We start from the raw sequence: 22,625 nt of genomic DNA, 5'->3' as shown, positions 1-22,625 counted from the left end.
CCTAGGCAGATGTGATAATTCATCTCTTTATTGGAAATCTCAGTTTTGTTAATGTACCATTAATATGATGTACCATTTACACTGTTTTGTTTTTTTATAATATCTCAATTAACACTTGCTATTAGTCTCACATTCCACTGTTATATTGATATACACTATCATATTTGTAAGCTATTACACGAAGCTATTTGTGATGCTTTTTTTTTTGCTAATTTTTTTTTTTTGATACTTTATTTTATCATCTGATTTCATAAAAGTATATATAAATTTTAATTTCATTTACATCAATTGTACGTACTTTCAAAAGATGGACTAGATTTGAGTTTTATTTTAACCCTCATGTAATTATACTTGGGTATATGTCCCATGAACAGCCCTGCTCATCACACATAGTTTCTGGTTGTGATTGAACCACACCTTCCTTCAGGGACCAGTATTATAATTTTTCGTTCAACTGTTTTTGTTATCTTTTTCGGATTTTCTTCCTTTGTTCTGAATATTTTGAAATTTAAATTATGTGAATATAGCAATTTATATATAATGTTCTATATAAAATATGATAAAGTATTGAAATATTCAAATACTTTTGATAATTTTTACTGGTAATAAATAATGCAGACTATGGTTTTTTGAATTCCATTTTCAAAGTCTTAATTACTATTTTGCTGTTGGAAAGACCTTTGCGTAGAATCAATCAAATAAACGCGATGGGTGACAAAGAGAAACATCATTGTTGTTCTGTTGTACTGTGTGATTAGCTGGTCGTCAGTATTTTAGAATTTTTTACCAGAGTATGTTTTCTCTATAGATATTTTTCTAATGTTATTTATTTATATATGTATATTTAAAACAGAAAAATAATAAAAGTGTTAAATAAAGAGCCTTGATATTTTTTATTACCTTGGATAATTCTCACCACTGTCCGGCAGTCTCGGGGGGGGGGGGGGGGGGGCAGAGGGGGGGGGGTCTGTCCATGACATGCCTGTTGGTGCCTTCATTGGTTCTAGAGTTTAACTGTTTCACCTAGCCTGTTATATCCACAGTGTTGCTTTGCTTACGACAATCTCGCAACTACAAAGGGAAAAAAATTGAAATTCCTTGGTAAATTGGTGGTCAAACTGTTTGGATGTCTAGGTTGTCTACTATGGCACGCCAAATTCACAAAAATGAGCTAAACATAGTTTCATAATCGATAAACTAGGTTTATCGACTGTTAAGGTGGCTCTATACACCACTTTTTGATGACGCAGTACGCAAAAAAGTAAATCTGGAAGCATGCAATTCCGGTACTGGCTGATTGAAACTGAGGCGAACTGTATGGGGACCGCTCTTTTGAAAAATTTGTTAAATGAATAGATTTAATTTGATAATTGGAAAATTCATTACTTACCAGTAATGTGGTATGTGACACCTTCACGTTGTGTGGTATTATTTATCAAAATAAAAAATAAAATCAAGTATACTTTTTTAAATAGTTTCTTTCCCATCATCAACATGTTACACCGTAGCGCAGTGGGTTAGTGGGTACACTTCAAACTTGGAGGTCATGAGTTCGATTCCCCTTGAGAACAATAATTTTTTTAACTTTCCAAAATTTTCTAAAATGTATTTTTTGGTTGAATACTGTGAAAGAAAATTATAAACCGGTGAAAATATTTCAATTATAATATACTTTAATGCACATTAATATCGACACCTGAAGGGGATGGGAGTGTTGGTTTGAATATTGTTGGTATTATTTGCAATGATTTCCATTCAATTTTTTATGCCAGATGATTTGTCAACAGAGTAAGAAAATATGAAAAATTATGTTTTGGGGAAATACTAAAAAAAATTGCAATAATAACATTTTTGAATGATTAGAAGTGTTAATTTCTTTTTATGTGTCCGAAGGAAATATCCATCATATGATAAAAAAATTTCTCTCAATTTGTCAATAGCTGTCTTTTTAAAAAATATTTTACAAAAACACGAAAAAACATTAAAAAATTCTTTAAAAATTATTATAGTATCCCTATCATCATTTTAATATTTGATAAGTATATGTTTTGTGGTCTTCTATTGAAAATTGGAATAAACTGTGGGTGTATAGAGCCACCTTAATTATAGTTTACGGATCGAAAACTATTGTTAAAGACGTTAATCTGAGTTTGTTATATAGAATAATCATTGTTTGCTATAGTGGTGTTGCTTTTATATCTCACAATATGTTGTCTTAGATTATAAGATATATTTCTATCATTTGGATGTAGCAAGATGAAAGCAATAAATAGTTTGAATACTTGTCACTTCTAGTTAAACTTTGGATTTGTTAGAACCCTTAAATTCAAATTATGAAAAAGACTGCTCAGAAACGTTCATAACACGTTGGGAAGGGAGGTAATGAAATTAGTGTTATACGATTTAACAGAAACATAATCTTGGAATTTGCATCATGAAAATAATTTCTGAACAACCATACAGAACCTCTGGAAAAAGTTTATTTTCCATCACAATTATAAGCAACATAATTTTTATAGCAATATATATTTATGTAACATTTTCGAATAAGTTTTCTCGTTATGTCACAAATGAGATAATTTTATTACTATGCCCCGAAAATTGCTGATTCACACCGGAAATAGTTATATTGCCCTCCCGAAAAAAGTTACATTTCACAGGAAATGGTTATATTGCCCTCTCGAAACTGTTATATAACCCTCGCGTGCAATAATTCTGCAAATTAATTACGTCGGGTTTGAAATTTAGCTAAGCAAACGCAAACAGTTCCTCGAAAATAAAAATTTCATGACAGTGTCTGCTTAGCCTGGTTCCGGCCTACCCATAATGCTCCGCACAGTACTGTGCGGAGCATTATGGGTAGGCCGGAACCAGGCTAAGTGTCTGCTATCCAGAGAAACTTACTTTGTTTAATTTGAAAAATCTTCTTTTTGAAAGCATCGATCGATATTTTACAAAAAAATGATTTGTAAGATATGAAGATGCATTAGTAATTAAAATACACTAAAATACATAAATGTTGAGAAATTCACAAAATCGCGAACTAGATTTAATGTTCAATCTCATGTACCTTGTATATCAATATAACGTATTCCAGTGGAAGATGTGTTAAAGTCTCCCTCACTTTGTTTGTCCGAATATAAAATAATTATACTCTTATCAAATGTATTTTCATAAATCAAAATTAAAAAAATAAAAAATAAAGATATGGAATGCTGCTCGTCTGAACGATTATCTAAAACTCAAATCCAACTATAATTTTAAACATATCACCACACCTGAAAAAAAATTCCATAATTTATATTCTGATCACATTGAAATATTTATATAAAATTCTTTATAACTGGCATGTATACTGGTTTCCATTTATTACATTGCACGAAACAGATTTTTAAGAATACTATGAATTTGTATTTATCTGATTTCATGTCTTATATTTTTCAATTGATTTGTTGCTCCCGTGGGAGCTATCAAAAATTGCGCTAGCGGCCATGTTTCAGGCCACTGCGCGGGGTATTGGGTATAGTTTTCAACTAGCAATAACCACGCCTCGGATTAACCTCATCAGCTATGGTACCGCCACTGCGCAAAGCTAACTAAACTGAGAGATGAAATTGGTGTTATAGAAAAGTCATTGTTTGCTATAGTGGTGTTTAGCGATTAATATGTAGATTTCTTCTTTGCAACTGGCATTGAAATGAAAATTTGTATATAATACCTTTAGATTAAGACAAAAATAACAGAAAATAACATATTCAAAATATTATAAAAATTCATCCATGTTAGCAATTTTTTTCAAACAATTTTTAAACAAATTTAGGAATTACCTATGAAATGTCTATAAGAACGTGTATTATACGTTGAAAGGGAGGTAATAGAATTTGTACTAAAGAAATATATATTACGTTCATGAATTAATATTTACCCGTGTAATTCAAGTACCTTTACTTATATTGAGAAAACAAAGAAACAAAAATAATCATAGCTGTGTTTTAATAGGTCAAGAGGTCATTTTCATGACGTCACAATTATCTTTGCAATATTAGTGCACAAATGAAAAAATATAATAAGGAATAAAGAAAAGCAAAACAAATGTAAAAGTTAAACCAGGGAAAGATTTATATTTTACATGATCTGACTTTCTGAAACGTAAATATTAATGATTTTCACCCCTCCCCATCCATAAAAGAGAGGAGATTATTTTCTTTTCCAATTTTAGCTTTAGTTAATTATTACTACGCTTCACACCGGCATATTTTATCGACAAAGCACTGTGAGGCGTTGAGGGTTATGACCTCACGAACCTACTGAAATGAAATTTTTATTTTTAAATACAATGGAATGTTGAAGTTTGTATTATTACTAAACATATCGCTAATTTTGTTCTTTCTTACTACATGTAATTCAAGGGAATAAAACTTGTATACAAACAAAACAAAGTAATACGTACCAGTTAGCTCATAGTTCAGAAGAAAGAATACAGTCGAAAATGTCAACGAAAGAGATAATTATATGTGATGACGACAAATATGCAACAATTTGGATATAACAAGCATATAGCATCAAAATACATTTTTAACATGTACTTGTGAAATATTATCGATTCCAAAACTAGAAAATAAAAAAAGATTTACACTGTTGTAAGATGGACTGCTAGTATACATCCATAAACAGAATTACAACTGTAATGACTATGGAAAGACCACGATGCTAAATAAAGAAATTCATCCATTGAAAAAGTGACTGGGAACTAATAAAGACGTATGTGACTGAACTGCGTACTTCCCATTGCACTGTTGTACTCGTTACATTTGGTGTTGTTTGGCCCACTACAGAAATGTACAGATCCATAGCCTGAGACTGAAGAAAGGAAAAGGAAGAAACACTACAAACAATAGGAGAAAATAAAAAAGTGTAATATAAAGAGGAAAAACTAAAACAAGTAAAACCTGGAAGATATACCGCGCAAGGCCAAAAAAAAAAATGCATAAATACAAACCACATGTGCAAAGTATACAAGATGACCAAACAGCTCTGTAGAAATACAAGAGGACCAAAACTTTAGTGGCTTTAGATCGAAAAATAGTAAACTATTCAGTGAAGATGTAGGGATGGCAAAATACTTTGGGGAAGTTTCTATAGTCCCAACAGAAGCACAAAAAATCGTTCAAGGGAACACAAAAACATGAACAGATACATTACCAATAAAAGAAGAGGAAGTTTAAGAAAGCAATAATCAGAAGGAAAAAAAAAACAACGGCATAAATAGCATCAGATCCGAGCAGAACTATCAAAGGTGGTGCATCTACAGAGTTAATAGAACTGATCAACAGACTCGATAGATCATCGTCAACATACAAAAGAAAGTAGATCTCAGCATTTTTGACGGTTACATTGCTTTTTCAAATCTACAATTATATTTTCAGGTTTCAATCTGCAATATTCATATTTTATTGTTTATTGTGCTATACTTGAAGTTTGTGAATAGATTATGTATTATCCTGTAACCTGATACATATACTGTGGTTTCATTAATATTCAAGGGTATCAATTTTCATGGCTAAAGTGAAAATCACAGTTTCAAGGGTATGTAAATTCATGGCCAATGACCCCATCAATACAAAATGTTACTGGAAATTGCATTTCAATGAACATTTAATTTCGTGGATCAACTTAAAAACGAAATCCACGAAAATTGGTATTCAACGAATATTGATGAAACCACAGTATGTCTTTTTTCTTAAAAAAATTGGTATACATATTTATTGAACTGGAGAGAAAGAGTGTGGTAGTGAATGTTGAATCTGGTAAAAATGGCCTCTTTTAAGGGGATTAATTATCTACTCCAGCTTCCACCTTTCTTTCTTTGAGACTCAAAATTCTACCCATTATTTTTAAGTTTTAGCCCTATTGGTTTCTGGAGAAACAAATCATCAAAGATAATGTTAAGCTCTCTTTAGATCAGAAATCATGCGATTTTTTAAATTTATATTTTTTTATTTCAATTTTGGGATGTGTTTGCAGATTTTCCTTACTTTAAAGTTACGACACTGCTGAAAATAATTTGAACAAAATCTACTTGTAATTTATAATTTGGGAGCTGGTTTATTTAGAAAGATCCTTTTTAGGGATCTGACATACTTTGGTGATTTCATACTAGTAATTATCAAGTACTTATTTACTGATTTAAAACTAAATATCATTGACTAATTGTCTTTAATTTATTTTTGTAAAGTTTCTAGAATTGATTTTTTTTGTAAAGTATACAGTCCTTGCAATGGGCATATATCACTTGGTATTTTGCACAGTCCACTTTATACAATATGCCATCTACTTTCTGTTTCGGTACTCTTTTTTTAAACATAAAGTGCGTCATGTTTCATAACACATTGAAAAGAAGAATTCTTGGAAAGAAAATCAAACAAATGATCTGCTATCCTTCTATTATAAAAACTATAATCCCGCCTCCCTTATGCATATAAAATCTGTTTAAAATATATGTAACCCGATTGTATTCATCCGCCTCGTTATCAAAAATATTTAAGAGCTGCACGTGTAGTTTCCGCAACATACACCTGACAACGACAAGATGAGTAAGATAGAGGATAGATTAAATGGGATTTCAACTATTGAGCAGCTCAATGGCGATATGACAACCAAACAACGGAAGATTAATAGAGTAAATACACCAAATAGCAAGTAAGTTGTGTTAAATATAGCATGAATGCTTTCTGTACACGTGCAGACCCAGCTGAAAATTATTTTTTTCACTAAAAAAATAATTTAAGAATTTTTAAACAGCACATCTAAAACTGTTCTACATTTTGTAGGTTTATGCTGAATGTATTCAGTTTATTGCCATGCAAGGTTTATTAGAAATTTATTAAACTTCTTTGTTCCTTATCAAATAGGTGTCCAGGCACACCTGATCAATGCAAGATAAGGTGCAATGAAGATTAAGAATCACCACACTTGTATAATTGTATCAGTTTGTTGTATATCATCTGGTCCAACCGTCACCAACTTTCAAATTAATGCACATTTTTAAGGATTTGAGTTCAAGACTGAGTTGTGTGATTTGATTTAAAAATTTTGGTGACCGCGGGGCCTGACCGAGGGAAAAATAACCCTCAAAATGGGTCCATCTATGATTCTTTATTTTTTCTCTTTCAAACATCATTCATAGATTAAAGAAATGATTTTATAACGAACCTTTAAAGTTGCTGCTATAACAATTGAAGCTTTTAAAAAAAATCAAGTAGATTTTAGAATGATTATTTTAGTCAAATAATTTGATCTACTTGTTTGTATTCTAGCAGACCTTTAACATATCTAGGTCAAGTGATCAAATTTTTTGTTGCCTGTAAAAAAATGCCTCACGGAAGCATTGTAAGCATTAAAATCGGAAAAATAATTTTTGACCAAAATTGTGACTATGCCCCTTTAAACAATATAATACAAACTGCAATCAAGTAAAGATCTGAGATAATTTAAAGAAAAATGATTTACACTTTCAGTGACTTTTATGCTATTATTTCTCTCATTGTTAACTATTCGTCGCAAAACTAGCAGTAACAGAATGCAAAACGTACTTCTGTTGGTAATTCGGTAGCCTCTACGACTCTTATTTTATTTTTATCAGTTTATTGACTTTATTTTGAATTAGACAACACCATTCAGACTACAGCAGAATGAAAAACGTATTTTGACAATTTATACTAAATCTATTTATTGAATTCAAATTTAACATGAGAACGCCTTTCAAACTGATGCATCCATATATGCTGTATTGTATCACAACTCTTTAATCGATAAGTGTTGAACATGTTCATTAGATAAAGTTGTTAACCAAACCATACAATTTACTCAGCAGTTAGTATATCTTTGGTTACATGACATAGAAATAAAGAACTGGGGACAAACGAGAAAGGTTGCATGAACATATCAGCCGAAATTAATGATGTTTTATTCGTTAATGTTTTATTACACTCCAAAAGTCTGTACCAACAGAGAAAGCATATCTGTACAGCATTTTCTTACATCCGATTTAAAAGATTTAAAATATAGAATCCACATGCTTTTAAATTACTTATATATTTTTAAATTACCAATACATTTTTCAAATAACATAAATATATATTTTAAATAAAATATATATTTTTTTATTACTTACGAATTATTGAGAGGAAATACATATACATGTACTACTGTATGAGAACCTGGGGTATAAACCAAGGTTTAGCCCTGACCTAAATGTCTGCCGTGTTTAGTCCCTTATTCTGTTTTGACAAAGCTTTTTTGCGTTCATGTAAACGTAATAAGACCGTGAAATTGTCAAACAGAGCTGAAGCGTTCTCGTGGGGATTTGACTATAGTTATGAAATGTTGAGCTGTATATAGTAAGAGCACATTGGATACCAATCAAATTGTACAATTTATTCTGAAGAAATATTTCCAATTTTAAGGTCATTATGACAAATGTTCGGTGCCAACGTCGTTTTATCGTCTATTAGTCAAATACAATATTATGTAATTCAGGACAGAACAAGTCAAGATGGTATCAGTTCAAGTTTGTCTGACCTAAATATCTGTCATTTAAACCATTTGACGGGATTATTTTTAGAAAAGGTAATAGGATACGATAATAAATATTTGCTAAATTGTTTGACGATAATCCTTTTGGCCCATAAAAGTGCTTCTGAATAAAATGATGGTTATGATTTAACCAACTTCTTATTTTTATGATAAAAAATGGAACATAAAAAGATTGATATACAGTTGTAAGAATCTGTAGATATTGGGCGACTGTTTCATGAAACATTGGGTGTGTGGTCATTTTGTTTGACTAATTTGACTATTCTAATTTGCAGAGAAATTCTGACACACGCAATTTCCCAATGAAATATCGTGTTTTGGAAAGTAGTCCTTCAGTTTCGAGGACATGTAGTTATATTTAGCTTACTGTCACGCTTAACAAAAACTAAACATGTCCACAATGTTTATTAAAAAATAATAATGTTACATATTAGCAGCACAACAGTGTGGTATGAAGCAAAACAATGACCTATGTTGTACGTACTAACACCAAATTACACGTACAGATTTGATGCTAGTAATAAACATTCGATTACTGCAAAGAAAATTTAAAATATATCTCTTATTTCAATCGTAAACTGTTTTAAATAATAAATCATGTATTGGAGAAATTCTCGGTTCTTTTCTATTCTAAGTTGGAATATATGCTGCAAATTGTTTTACCGTTTCAACAAACACTTTACAATGGGGAAAGAACTAGAGTAAACTGATAAGAAAAAATAAAATCAATAAAGAATGTACATTCTTTGATTTGGTAAACTGTGGTCTTTGTATTTGTTAATAAGCGTTTTACTGTTCAAAATCTATCATTCCTCAATTAAACAGATTTAGTAATACATGTATACTTAATATAACTGTGTTGAATTTAAGGTTTTTTGGAACATTATCAGAAGATCTCGTTCAATGTTTATTTTGGTCACGATACACTTTATCGTCATGGAGGTGGGTCTTTTTGTTTACTGTTTGGAGCGATTTCATTGGATAAACTTGGAGGTGTGACGTAAGAATTTTTTGCATCAAACTAAAGAAATGGAGATTACGTAACAACTGGCTGTCCTATAATAAATCAAGAGATATTCTACATAAATATGATGCTCACATACATAGAATTTTTCACAGTCTGTGTTAATGTATTACAAAGCTTGCAACCGAAACCATATCAGTTCTGTAATTATATACACTTCGCGCATGGTGACATGACAATTAATAAACACTTCAGTATCGTCAGAAGCAATCATTTTTCAATGCATAGTATGACTAAACCTTTCCCTGACCCCCCCCCCGCCTCCTCCCCCCCAAAAAAATAAAAAATAAAAATGAACCCTGTGGGTAAATTACTATGTAACTTTCGTAATGTGTTACATTTAAAGATTAAAACCAAAGATTTCTAAACTAATCTATTATACTCTAATGTAACGGTTTATATAAATTTAAAATGAACCAGCTGCTATGAGAACATAAGTTTGATTTTTTTCTCTCAGATAAACGTACGTAATACTTGGTTTTGAAGTTATTTCTCGGAACTCATAGAATCGGTTGCATTGGAATATCATGTATCGTTATAGTATTTCCAACTTTGATTCAACTTGCTGAACTTTCGTTTCTTTTTTGTTTTAATTCAACGTAAACTTGAGAGAGTGTAACGATTTGAGCTTTACTCTGAATTCAGCATATGGAAAAAACTTGAGCATTACAATGAACAGTTAACAGAAGAAATCAAATACAAGATATGTTCACGAAATTTGGATAGTGTTTTAGTGGAAAACCAAGTGGCATCCTGTCGGACTATTCACAACCTGTAAAATCTATTGATGAAACATGTATTCAGTAATCTTAAACGTAGTACAAACTTGTATACATTCTTTTTCATACAAATACGTGTTTGTCAACAAATGAACAAGTATATTCAGTCACAAAAAATTCACATGTCATTTTATTAATTTTCGACTACATTATTTGAAATAAGAATGTTCAAAATCATTATGAAAGGGAAATGTCATTTAATAAAATAAAAAAAATACAAACCTTGAAGACATACCTGAGTGCCTGTGATGTAACATGTCTCCAGTCAGGAAGTGAGTCTTACTTCTTTGTAAATAGAGGCTGAAGAACATTTTTGTTGCAGACTTTTCTGATATTGTTTAATAAAGTCTCCTACTATTCCGACTTGTCTTTCTTGTAAGAAGTATTAGATGATTGTTTGTCTACATTTATTCTTGATTCACAGTTTTTCTTGTGTTTTACTATAAATAAGAACTACGTGTTGTGTGTGTAAACGTAACAAGACTGGGAAATTGTCAAACATGGATGAAGCGTTCTCGTGGGGAATTGACTATAGTTATGTAATTTTGAGATGTATAGTGAGAGCACATTGGATACCAATCAAATTGTACAATTTGTTCTGAAAGATTATTTCCAAATTTAAGGTCATCATAACAAATGTTCTGAAGAAATATTACCAAATCTCAGGTCATTATAACAAATGTTCTGAAGAAATATTACCAAATCTCAGGTCATTATAACAAATGTTCTGAAGAAATATTACCAAATCTCAGGTCATTATAACAAATGTTCTGAAGAAATATTTCCAATTTTAAGGTCATTATAACAAATGTTCGGTACCAACTTCGTTTTATCGTCTATCAGTCAAATACAATATTATGTAATTCAGGACAGAACAAGTCAAGATGGTATCAGTTCAAGTTTGTCTGACCTAAATATCTGTCATTTAAACCATTTGACGGTATTATTTTTAGAAAAGAAAAGATACGAACATAAATATTTGCTAATTGTTTGACGATAATCTCTTTGGTCTCAAAAACTGCTTCTCATGATAATGATGGTTATAATATAATCAATTTCTTATTTTTATAATAAAAAGAATAGAACATAAAAAGATTGATATCCAGTAGTAAGGATCTATAGGTATTGGGCGATTGTTTCATGGAAAATTGGAGGTGTGGTCATTTTGTTGACTGTTTTGAGTATTTATTATTTGCGAAGAAATTCTAACACAAACACTTTCCCAATGAAATGTCGTGTTTTGGAAAGTAGTCCTTCAGTTTCGATGACATGTAGTTATATTTAGTTTACTGTCACGCTAAACCAAACTAAACATATCCACAATGTTTATTAAAAAATAGTAATGTTATATATTAGCAGCACAACAGTGTGGTATGAAGCGAAACAATGACCTATGTTGTACGTACTAACACCAAATTACACGTACAGATTTGATGCAAGCAATAAACATTCGATTACTGCAAAGAAAATTTAAAATATACTTCTTATTTCAATCGTAAACTGTTTTAAATAATAAATCATGTATTAAAGATATTCTCGGTTCTTTTCTATTTCTAAGTTGGAAAGTATGCTACAAATTGTTTTATCGTTTCAACGAACACTTTACAGTGCGTGGGAAAGAACTAGAGTGAACTAATAAGAAAAAAATAAAATCAATGAAGAATATAAATTCTTTTATTTGGTAAACTGTGGTCTTTGTATTTGTAAATAAGCGTTTTACTGTTCTATATCTATCATTCCTCAATTAAACAGATTTAGTAATATATGTATATTTAATATAACTTTGTTTAATAGTGAGCTTAAAATTATATAAAATCCTTTTTGAAACATAATCAGGAGATTCTCGTTTATTTTGGTCGCGATACACTTTTATCGTCATGGAGGTGGGTCTTTATGTTGACTGTTTGGAGCGGTTTCATTGGATAAACTTATAGGTGTGTCGTAAGAATTTTATTGCATCATTTCAGCTAGTATGAAAGGAGGGGAGATTAAAAAACCCAAAAAACTAGCTTAAACAAATGAAGATCAGACCACAACTTGCGTTTTAGTAATAAATCAAGAAATATTTTACATGAAATCTTGTCAACAAATAAGATTACACCACACACGACTATCACTGTAAAGAAAGAATGTTCAAAATCACTATGAAAGAAGGGAGTCCCTTTGATATATTTTTAAAAAGACATTATGACATACAGTTTTTTGTGCTTTACAAATTCAAAAAGGAACTACATGTAGTAACGGTATACTATACTATAATGAACGTATCTATGGATAAAAAATAAAATTAATGAAGACTATACATATTTTATTTGGTTAACTGAGGTCCTTTTATTTTTGGCTGATCAAAATCAGTCATTCCGCAATAGATTTAGTAATGCATGTATATTTAATATAACTCTGTCGAATTTAAGTCTTTTTGAAACATTAATTTATTATCAGAAGATTGTCGTTTAAAGCTTTTTTTGGTCATGATAAAATTTATCGTCATGGAGGTGGGTCTTTTTGTTTAGTGATTGGAGCGATTTCATTGGATAACCTTGGAGGTGTGTCGTAAGATTTTTTGGCATCAAACTAGATATTCTACAGAAATATGATGGCCACATACATAGAATGTTTCACAGAAATGCATTACCAAGCATGCAACCTTAACCATATCAGTTCTGTAATGTACACTTCGCGCATGATGACTGTCGAAGTTATTTCTCGGAAATCCGAGAATCGGTTTCATTGGAATATCATGTATCGTTTAAGTATTTCCAACTTTAATTCAACTGGCTGATCTTTCGTTTTTGCTTTAATTCAACGTAAACTTGATAGATTGTAAAGATTTGAGCTTTTCCCTTAATTCACCATATAGAGTTTAAGAACTTTAACATTACAATGAACAGTTTACAGTACAAATCAGATACAAGGTAGTTCATGAAAGTTGGATAGTGTTTTAGTTTAAAGCCGAGTAACATCCATCGGGCTAACCACAAAGATCACGGAAACTTCACGTAAAACTTTACGAAAAAAAACTATTGGTGAAACATGTATTTAGTAATCTTAGACCTAGTACAAATTTGTATACATTCTCTTTCATAAAATGCTTGTTTGTCAACAAATGAACAAGTATATTCAGTCACAAAAAATATATATCATTTTATTAGGTTTCGACTACATTATTATAAAAAAGAATGTTCAAAATCATTATAAAAGAAAGGAAATGTCACTTAATAGAGAAAAAAAACAACCCCTCCCCCCCAAAAAAAAAAACAACAAAAAACAAAAAAACCCCAAAAAACCACCTTGAAGACATAACCTGAGTGCCTGTGATGTAACAAGTCTCCAGTCAGGTAGTGAGTCTTACTTCTTTGTAAAAAGAGGCTAAAGAACAGTTTTGTTGCAGACTTTTGTGATTTTGTTTAATAAAGTTTCTTACAATTCCTACTTTTCTTTCTTGTAAGAAGTATAATATCTGTTTCATATATTTTATAAAGAAAGGAAACCCTTAAGAAGAATACCAAACTTGAATATATTACTTCCTCTCAGTCCTCTCAAATGATAACTTTGGATTCATTTAAGGACTTTATTTATTGTAGAGAACAGTTAACCAACAAAAGGATGCACTTTTGATTTTGTCAATGAAATGAATCTGATTAGGTTGGATAAATACAGCTGAGAATAGATCTGCACCTCCGTACAAACTATAAACTATTGGTGACTGTATCTGTCTACACGATCTCTGACACAATACAAGTTGTACTTGTTTATTATGAATAATTCATTATACTCATATATTATATGAACTTCGGTATCTCGAGCACCGATATCTCCAATACAATGGATATGTCGAAGTGATTTGTAAGTCCCAACCACTTATTTTTTTAAGTACCATCTAGTTCGTGATAACGTAGTTTGACGGTATATTTGTAACTCTTGGTTTGTGATAAAAGCGTATTCCGTTGTTTCAGTCAAGGATCATTCGAGGAAATCGAAACATTGGCCAAGCTGATCAGCGGCAAGATCAAGCATGCTCCCAAAGTTGGAATCGTGTGTGGGTCGGGGCTTGGCGGACTCGTGGAGATGGTGGAGGACAAACAAATCATCAAATACTCCGAACTGGACGGATTTCCTATCAGTACTGGTAGGTCAAGGGATAAAGAAGAAAGACGACCAACTGTAATGTTTGTGTAAGTCCTGTAACCTTACGTTAACGTTTGTACTTAATTGTTGGACTTTTGTTTGTGTTTGCAGTGCCTGGTCATCTTGGGCAGTTTGTCTTCGGAATGATGAATAATGTCCCAGTCATGTTGATGCAGGGAAGGGTCCATGCGTATGAAGGGTATCCTCTCCATCGAGTGAGTACAATAAGTGCAATAGTACAAATTTAGCTCACATTTACATTCAGCTCAGCAATCCAATACTTTTTTTTTGTTTTATAAAAATGGTAAACAAGGTTTACATTTCAAAATAATCAACCTCTGGATTTTATATGTTTTTAGGTTGTCTTGCCAGTCAGAGTTATGTGGAAGATGGGAGTCAAGAACCTGATTCTAACCAACGCGGCAGGAGGAATCAACCCCAAATACAAAGTTGGTGATGTCATGATAGTAAAGGATCACATCAATCTACCTGGATTTTGTGGAATCAACCCCCTGATGGGAATCAACGACGACAGGTGAGATCAACCACCAACAGGTAAACACTGAGTCTTGATTGTCTTCTTTCAATTTGAATCGCAACGTTTCGAGTTGTTTTTATAGAATTGGACCAAGATTTCCGCCAATGTCAGATGCCTACTGTAAAAGGTATAGGGACATTGCCAAAGGAACGGCCAAGGAACTTGGATTCACCGACTTTGTTCAAGAAGGAGTTTTAAGCTTTTTGACAGGTCCGTCTTTTGAAACAGTCACGGAATGTCGGCTACTAAAACTGATTGGAGCTGATGCTACAGGTATATATGGATAATGCCGTACTTTACCCTTAACTTAATGGTATCTAGATATAAGAGTTAATACGTATTTGAACAGGAACGAGGTTAAGGATTCAAAATCAGAAAATTGTTTAATATGCCTAATGTACATTTGTTTGTCGTAAATCTTTTCAAAGGAATGAAACATACTATATAAAATTTACATTCTTAAAATAATGATTTTAATTTTGGTGTAATTATGATTTTTGAAGACCAACTCTTTTTATCAATTCATCTACATTGATACCAATAATTTCTGGGTCTAAATGTTTGGTTTTTTGCCGTGTAGGAATGAGTGTCATTCCTGAGGCCATTGTTGCCCGCCATTGTGGAATGGAAGTGCTAGCAATGTCCCTGATTACAAACTGTTGTGTGATGGAGTTTGACTCGGATCTGACAGCCAATCACGAGGAAGTATTGGAGACTGGAAAAGCCCGATCCAAGGACATGCAAAAACTAATCTCAAAGATTGTAGAGAAAATTGCTTCATAATCCATGTTTGTTTTTCAACACATCGCAGGAATGGAAAGTTGTCACTTGTTATTTTCTAGAAGATCTGATAAAAGATACATTTTTAATCCATACTTCTCAGAATCTGCACTCTTGACAGGCAGATTGTGACGTCAGAAATGATGCTAATTCTTGAAATCCATAAACGTACGTTATTGTTATTATGAACATAGAGCGCAGTTTTTAACAAAAGACATATTTTTTGAAGTAATTAGTTGAATAGATAGGTTATTGATAATATTTTGCTATCAATGTTTACTTTTGGAGGAAAAGGTGTTTGAATTATTTACATTTTATAAGATTTAGATTAAAACTGAAGATTAGAAACTATATTTCCTTTAGATTTATCCTTAGATTAATGCAAAGTAAACCTTTACATTAAGTAACATTGATTACGTTTTCATAGGGCTCATTTAAGGCCTTTATGATATATGTTTATTTTATGCTTATTTTGAATGACTAGTATGGTGGATACATATTGTGTTCATTATAAATTCAGACAGACCCTTGCGTCAGATATGCAAACAGTTTCTTCAGCACACAATATCTTTCCTAAGTCTATATAAAGTATTAGTGAAAGTGTTTTTTTAAAGATTTTAATATTTTAAGTAGAGTATGTTTATGCGCATAACAACACGTATTGTACATAGAGTTTCCATACAGGACCCGATTATCCAGTGATAAAGGATTGATGCATATGTTATTAGTGATATATCATTCTCTACACGGTGGTTTTGTAATGTACTAGTTATTATGTATATAAATATGAGTATCATTGATTGATGCAAGGGGATCTCTTTTACCCCACAATATATTATATTAGTACTGTATATTGTTATAAATAGACAGGTGGACTGCTTGTAGAACTATTAGCTCACTCGTTACCGCTGTGTTCTTTGCTTTTTGCAGGTTGTATATTTTCTTTATAAATTACATATCTTATTGGATGATTAAAACAATCAAATTCGTATTAAGGTTAAACTTTTATATATGGACATGCCACTGTCAATGCATTTTTGGTCCTCAGTTGCCATCTCATTTTTACAATGAAAGGCTGACATTGATCCCATATATTTTACTACTTTTGAATTATGTATCCGTTTTCTAGGCTTTGGGACAAATATTTTAAATGTGTTTTTTTATCATTAACACATCATCTATGAAATGATAACAAAATTACAACAGACAAAAATCTACACACCTCTTTAAATGAAATTTTTGGTTTTACCTTTTATTTCGTGTTTTGTTGTATACGAATGGCTTAGGAGTTAATTTAGAAGCGCGCCATTCTTATGATAGATAGCAATATACGTTAATGTTATTTCACATTCCATTGTTATTTGGTTACTCTTTAATAAATTTTGTTTGTGATGCATCGGATATTTAAAATACATCGATATCTCAGGTGATGCGATTTAAAAAATTGGTTTTGGGTTACACTCAGGTGCTCCAGTACCTTTCATATTCTTCACTGATCAGATAAAGATGCATTTATATTCAAGAACATTCTCACACGAACACCATTCATTGTTTTCACCAACAATTAACTTAATAATTAAAATGATTAATCCAATTTACTTAATCTTTGTCATTGAATTAAGTACTGTCCGTAACCCAGAACGTGTATTCCATACAATACTATGTAAGCTAACATTCAGGTGTTCGTATTTCTTTTGTATGTAGGATTACTTAGTAATATATGTATATCTTAGTTAGATACTGGTATATGTATTCTTGTAATTCTAATGCTTATAGGAATATGTCAACATAGACACTGGTTTTCTTATTCTAATTTTTTGTATTTGGAAAACTTACAACAAGACGGCTGGTTTTCTATTTCTTATAGAGACAAATGCATTGAACCAAGTTGGATTGAGGTGATATATAAAAGTTTGAGAAAATTACATGATTTCCACATTGTTATTTGTAATCAATGTAATCAAGTTTATCTGTTTATTGTACTCTTTACGCACATGTTTAAACTTTAAAGATATTTTTGATGTGGTATATTTTTATATACCAGTGATCTCATATGTAAAAATAAAATTATTCAAAACCATCTTTGTCTCGAGAGTTTGTACAAACTTGAACGTGTGACAGGAGTCCTCGTGCTAGATAAGATACAGATCATTTTTTAACAAAGAAAAAACAAACTAAATTAAAAAAAACGAAAAAAAGAGCAAAAGAGTCAAAGGAAGAGCATGAATTTGCCAATATGATTGTTTAAAGTCTGGAATTTAATACCAAGGAAGTGAGCCTTATTTAAAACATTTATTATTTACACCCAACGCCGACCTTTGTGAGATGTACAATTATCCAAAAGCAGAAAAACTAAAATTCCTGAACGACAACATTGTGTCTCAAAATGTCAAAATAATATCATGGAATATTGACTTAAATAAACCATGACGTGGAAATTGTTTCTGGTATAGGAAGGAAAAGATATAGTGGAACCCAAAATATCCACTCATCAGCTTTCCTTAATTTTATCCCAACAATGGACATTTTCAAAAGGTATTTCAAAGCGCATTTATTTGTGTTTTAAATAGCTATTGAAAGACATGTACAAGAACATGTGATCTGTTTTCCTCACATTACATTATTAATTTTTATTTAATTAGACACTTACAATTGTACCGTATTTTCACGAGTATAACAAACCTGCAGACAAAGAAGGAAGTTTTTGCTTTTACAATAAAAATTTTAAATAAATATTTGACAATAAAACTAACGAAAACGTAATACGTTTATTGCATGATTTAGTTATATTGATAATGCATGTAAGTTTGAGCAGTAACGCAAGAGACATATTAATGTTCATTATCAAAAGTTTTTAGCTTTTAAAAAGTGTAATCACGGATTTCTTTTCATACTGTAAATCTAGAACCTTGTTAAACATAAGAACAATTTATTTTTTCCCTATCTTAGAAACATGGAACGAGAAGGATATTTTGTTTCTTATATTTTCAATAAGGTAGAACTGCCGGTAATCAGATTAATTGAGAAACAAAGACGTAAAAGTTTATCAATCCAAGGAATAAAGTATATAATCATATCTGCATGGATGTGCAATCCTCCATTTCCTTGGACGATTAGCTTATGCAAACCAACTTCCAAATGTATACGAGATGACGAAAAACAAAAAAGAGCGAATGTCTACGAAGGGTGCGTCTTACGATGATATCCTTTGGAGATGCTTCTCAATTCCTCCTCCACCTTACTAGAAGGTGGAATTAAACAAATTGAAGCGTTTCTTTTTATTTATAATTGTTTTGTTGCTCCCGTGGGAGCTATCAAAAATTGCGCTAGCGGCCATGTTTCAGGCCACTGCGCGGGGTATTGGGTATAGTTTTCAACTAGCAATAACCACGCCTCGGATTAACCTCATCGGCTATGGTACCGCCACTGCGCAAAGCTAATTCCTGAAGAGGACGGAGTTTATTATATAGAATAATCTTTGTTTGCTATAGTGGTGTTTAGCGATTATTGCCTTACTATCTCCCAATCTGTTGTATCAAATATAAGATGAATTTCTATAATATGGATCTAGCAAGATAAATCAAAAACAAAAGTGTATTTATTTCTTTTGGATGATCTAAAGATTTTAAAATCAAATTGAATAAAGAGATGAGAGAAACGTTTGTGGCACGTTGTAAAGGGAGTTAATAAAATCAGTGTTAAACCATTACAAAGAAATGAAAGTTGTTTTTCATTACATTCACTGCACTATAACAACTTAGTTTACTACACTATACTAAATTAGTTCACGATGTTATTTTAACCTTTATAAAAAAAGTAGATACCTAATTTTGAATTTTCACAATTAAAACAATTTTTGCACACCAAAAGCTCACAGTTTTCATTCGGACAATGAAAAACAAGACAAAAATTTGATAATAAAGAAAACGAAAATATTATAAAATTGAAAATTATTAAAATATTTTATCCAATACTGCATATCAATCGTGCATGAAACATGCCAAGGGGAAGCACAATAACAGATACCTTGTTTTTCAGACAATTTGTTACTAATCGGACACTGTGAATATTAACAGCCATCTGTTCTAATAATACATTATTACATATTCTATATATTGTCACACCGTTGACATACAACCCCGCAAAACATCAGAACGAAATAGTGTTTATTTTATCTCATGGAAACATGGAAAGTGAACGCCGTTTAGAACATATTCTGCTAGAAATTTTTTTAATGATGAAAGACAACGAACTCCATCAGTTTATGAACCAGTTATGTTCATATTTGCATCCTTAATCTAACTGAAAATCCGAGTGCATGCGAGAATACAGTTTGAAAAGAGAGTGTGTCTACGAAAGTAGCATTGTACAAATGCTTCTTTTGGAGATGCTTCGCCCTAAATTTTTCACATAGATACTGACTTTATAATCAAATAAACGACCTTTCTCCTTTGTTGCTCCCGTGGGAGCTATCAGAAATTGCGCTAGCGGCCATGTTTCAGGCCACTGCGCGGGGTATTGGGTATAGTTTTCAACTAGCAATAACCACGCCTCGGATTAACCTCATCGGCTATGGTACCGCCACTGCGCAAAGCTAACTATCAATGGGGACGGAGTTTGGTTTATAGAATAATCATTGTTTGCTAATGTGGTGTTTAGCAATTTTTGCCTTACTATTTCCCAATCTGTTGCGTCAAATATAAGATGAATTTCTATAATATGGATCTAGCTAGATGAATCCAAAAACAAAAGTGAATGTTTCTTCTTTTGAATGAATTAAAACTAAACAATCTAGTTAAATAAATACTAGTAGATTACTAGAAACGTTCGTGGTACGTCAAAAAGGGAGGTAATGAAATCCGTGTCAACCCTATTCAAAGAAATGAAAGTTGTTTTTCATTACATTAACTTTACTTCACTGTAATAACTAATTTTATAATGTTATTTAAACCTTAATAAACAAAGTAGATACCTAATTTTGAATTTTCACCAGTAAAACAATTTCTCACACCAATAGCTACACAGTTTTTGTTCTTACAATGAAAAATACGATGACAATTTGACAATAAAAATAACGAAAATGTTAAAATTTTATCGCATAATCCATATCAATCGTGCATAAACGAGTCAAAGAGTAGCACAATAACATAATACTTTGGTTTTTTTTATAGACAAATTGTTACTAAACGAAGTTTCTGAATGTTTATAGGCATCTGCCCCAATAATAAAGAATTACATTTTTAGACGGGGTCACGTGACCCCGTCTATTAGTTTACTGTCAGCCGAGGTCTCAAGCCGGAAGGCACGCGTAGAACACATGAATTGAGTCTGCGCGTAAGAAAATAGTGCAGAAAGTTTTCATGCATTTCAGTAAATATACATTATAAAAACACGCATTAAATCTTTTTAAGGCCTCTGTGTATAAACCAAATTTTATTTAGAAAATAAACAAATAGTTTATTGATCAAAATATTCTTTCTCGGGTTCAAATGTGGAATGAGTTACGTAACTGAATGCACAACTTCGTTGACGATTCAGTTGGTGTACAAACTCATTAATCAATAGAAGTGGTTGAAGGTTGAATCGAAAGTAAAGTTCCCAAACGCAATGTGCCAATTTTGAAAAGTCGTGAATTTTATTTTGACAATCTTTCACCTGAATACTACCGAAATTTCATGCGCAAGCCGAAGTTAAAATCAGGACGGATTATACAAAGATGTCTTACATATTAAATAGGTGTTTCATTGGCTTCCAGTCTACTTGCGGTATGACTGCTATTCGTCTCTGAAGGAATTGTGTACACAAGGCTGAATTTGCCTTCTCGTTCGTTGGCTCTTTAATTAATTAAACTGGATTTAAATTTTGAAGAATGGACTGTAGGCAAAATCTATATACATGTAGATTATACATTTTGGGTGATCAATACAATAAATAAAATATACAATCTTATCGATTGAAGAACCAAGTTAAATATTAATGTTCATGTTGTCCGGTTTAGTTGGAATCAGGCTTGGAGTGAATTACATTGTTAAGTAATGCATTACATTACCATTTTTCATGAATTAGGGCATTAAATTACCATTACCATTACTTCATTTTCTTTAAGTATAATGCATTACATTACCATTACATGAATAAAGTAATGCATTACCATTATTTTGTGAAAAGTCAATAAGTTTCAAAAAAGTAATCTAAAAGCTAAATAAAGAGTTTTTGTAGATGTTTCATAAATAAAACATGCTTAAACATATTGACAGGTTCATGTTCAATATCAGGTTAAAATTTAATGACTAATACAAGATTCCTGTTGCACTTGTAGTGCTCAAAGTAAGGTTGCTCCCGTAACATTACACGCTAATTGCGAAGTTGCCAATCTCTGTTAATTATGTCTCTGATTTTCGGAGAATGATTTTTAATGAACGGAGCGGTTGTATCGTAATTCGTGTAGGTGATGTTCGAGTTTACACAAAAATTAGTAAGTGGCGAACGGATTTATTTTTACCAATTAATTTTGCATGAATCGCTGCAAGAAAATCGTGTCAGATAAGTCGGTCTAAAAAATCAAAATGGCGACCGTGACAAACCTTTTTATTGTTAGGGTACTTGGAATCTTATTGTAAAAAGAAAATTAATATTTAAATTAAGGTTAAACTTTTATATATGGACATGCCACTGTCAATGCATTTTTGGTCCTCAGTCGCCATCTCATTTTTACAATGAAAGGCTGACATTGATCCCATATATTTTACTACTTTTGAATTGTGTATCCGTTTTCTAGGCT

At 31.5% G+C, this 22,625-nt stretch overlaps 1 protein-coding gene and 3 non-coding genes across 4 annotated transcripts; 1 reads left to right on the top strand and 3 right to left on the bottom strand.

Moving 5' to 3' along the window:
• Positions 1–3,455: 3,455 nt before the first annotated feature.
• On the bottom strand, positions 3,456–3,594 carry LOC117680814 (U4 spliceosomal RNA). Its single transcript, XR_004595733.2, has one exon. It is a non-coding gene; the product is annotated as a U4 spliceosomal RNA (small nuclear RNA).
• A 2,915-nt stretch (positions 3,595–6,509) lies between these two features.
• Positions 6,510–16,424, top strand: LOC105335030 (purine nucleoside phosphorylase). The gene is made up of 6 exons (XM_011438691.4): positions 6,510–6,699; positions 14,355–14,527; positions 14,638–14,741; positions 14,886–15,061; positions 15,147–15,337; positions 15,645–16,424. Exons 1-6 carry the CDS (start codon positions 6,590–6,592, stop codon positions 15,845–15,847), a joined length of 957 nt encoding a protein of 318 aa, XP_011436993.3. The 5' UTR covers positions 6,510–6,589; the 3' UTR covers positions 15,848–16,424.
• Positions 16,425–19,143: 2,719 nt separating this feature from the next.
• On the bottom strand, positions 19,144–19,282 carry LOC117680813 (U4 spliceosomal RNA). The gene has a single exon (XR_004595732.2). It is a non-coding gene; the product is annotated as a U4 spliceosomal RNA (small nuclear RNA).
• Positions 19,283–20,301: 1,019 nt separating this feature from the next.
• On the bottom strand, positions 20,302–20,440 carry LOC117680805 (U4 spliceosomal RNA). Its single transcript, XR_004595724.1, has one exon. It is a non-coding gene; the product is annotated as a U4 spliceosomal RNA (small nuclear RNA).
• Between the last annotated feature and the right edge of the window lie 2,185 nt (positions 20,441–22,625).

This window comes from Magallana gigas, chromosome 3 (genome assembly GCF_963853765.1).
Source record: "Magallana gigas chromosome 3, xbMagGiga1.1, whole genome shotgun sequence".
Taxonomy (NCBI): domain Eukaryota; kingdom Metazoa; phylum Mollusca; class Bivalvia; order Ostreida; family Ostreidae; genus Magallana; species Magallana gigas.
The sequence above is the reverse complement of the archived record's forward strand: the minus strand, read 5'-3'. Positions and strand labels throughout refer to the sequence as shown.

Excerpts from the sequence above, each read along its gene's own strand:
- LOC105335030 (XM_011438691.4), top strand. The coding sequence starts at position 6,590 with ATGAGTAAGATAGAGGATAGATTAAATGGGATTTCAACTATTGAGCAG. Across the intron at positions 14,528-14,637 it reads CGGATTTCCTATCAGTACTG|TGCCTGGTCATCTTGGGCAG; the intron begins GTAGGTCAAGGG and ends TTGTGTTTGCAG. Across the intron at positions 15,062-15,146 it reads ATGGGAATCAACGACGACAG|AATTGGACCAAGATTTCCGC; the intron begins GTGAGATCAACC and ends TTGTTTTTATAG.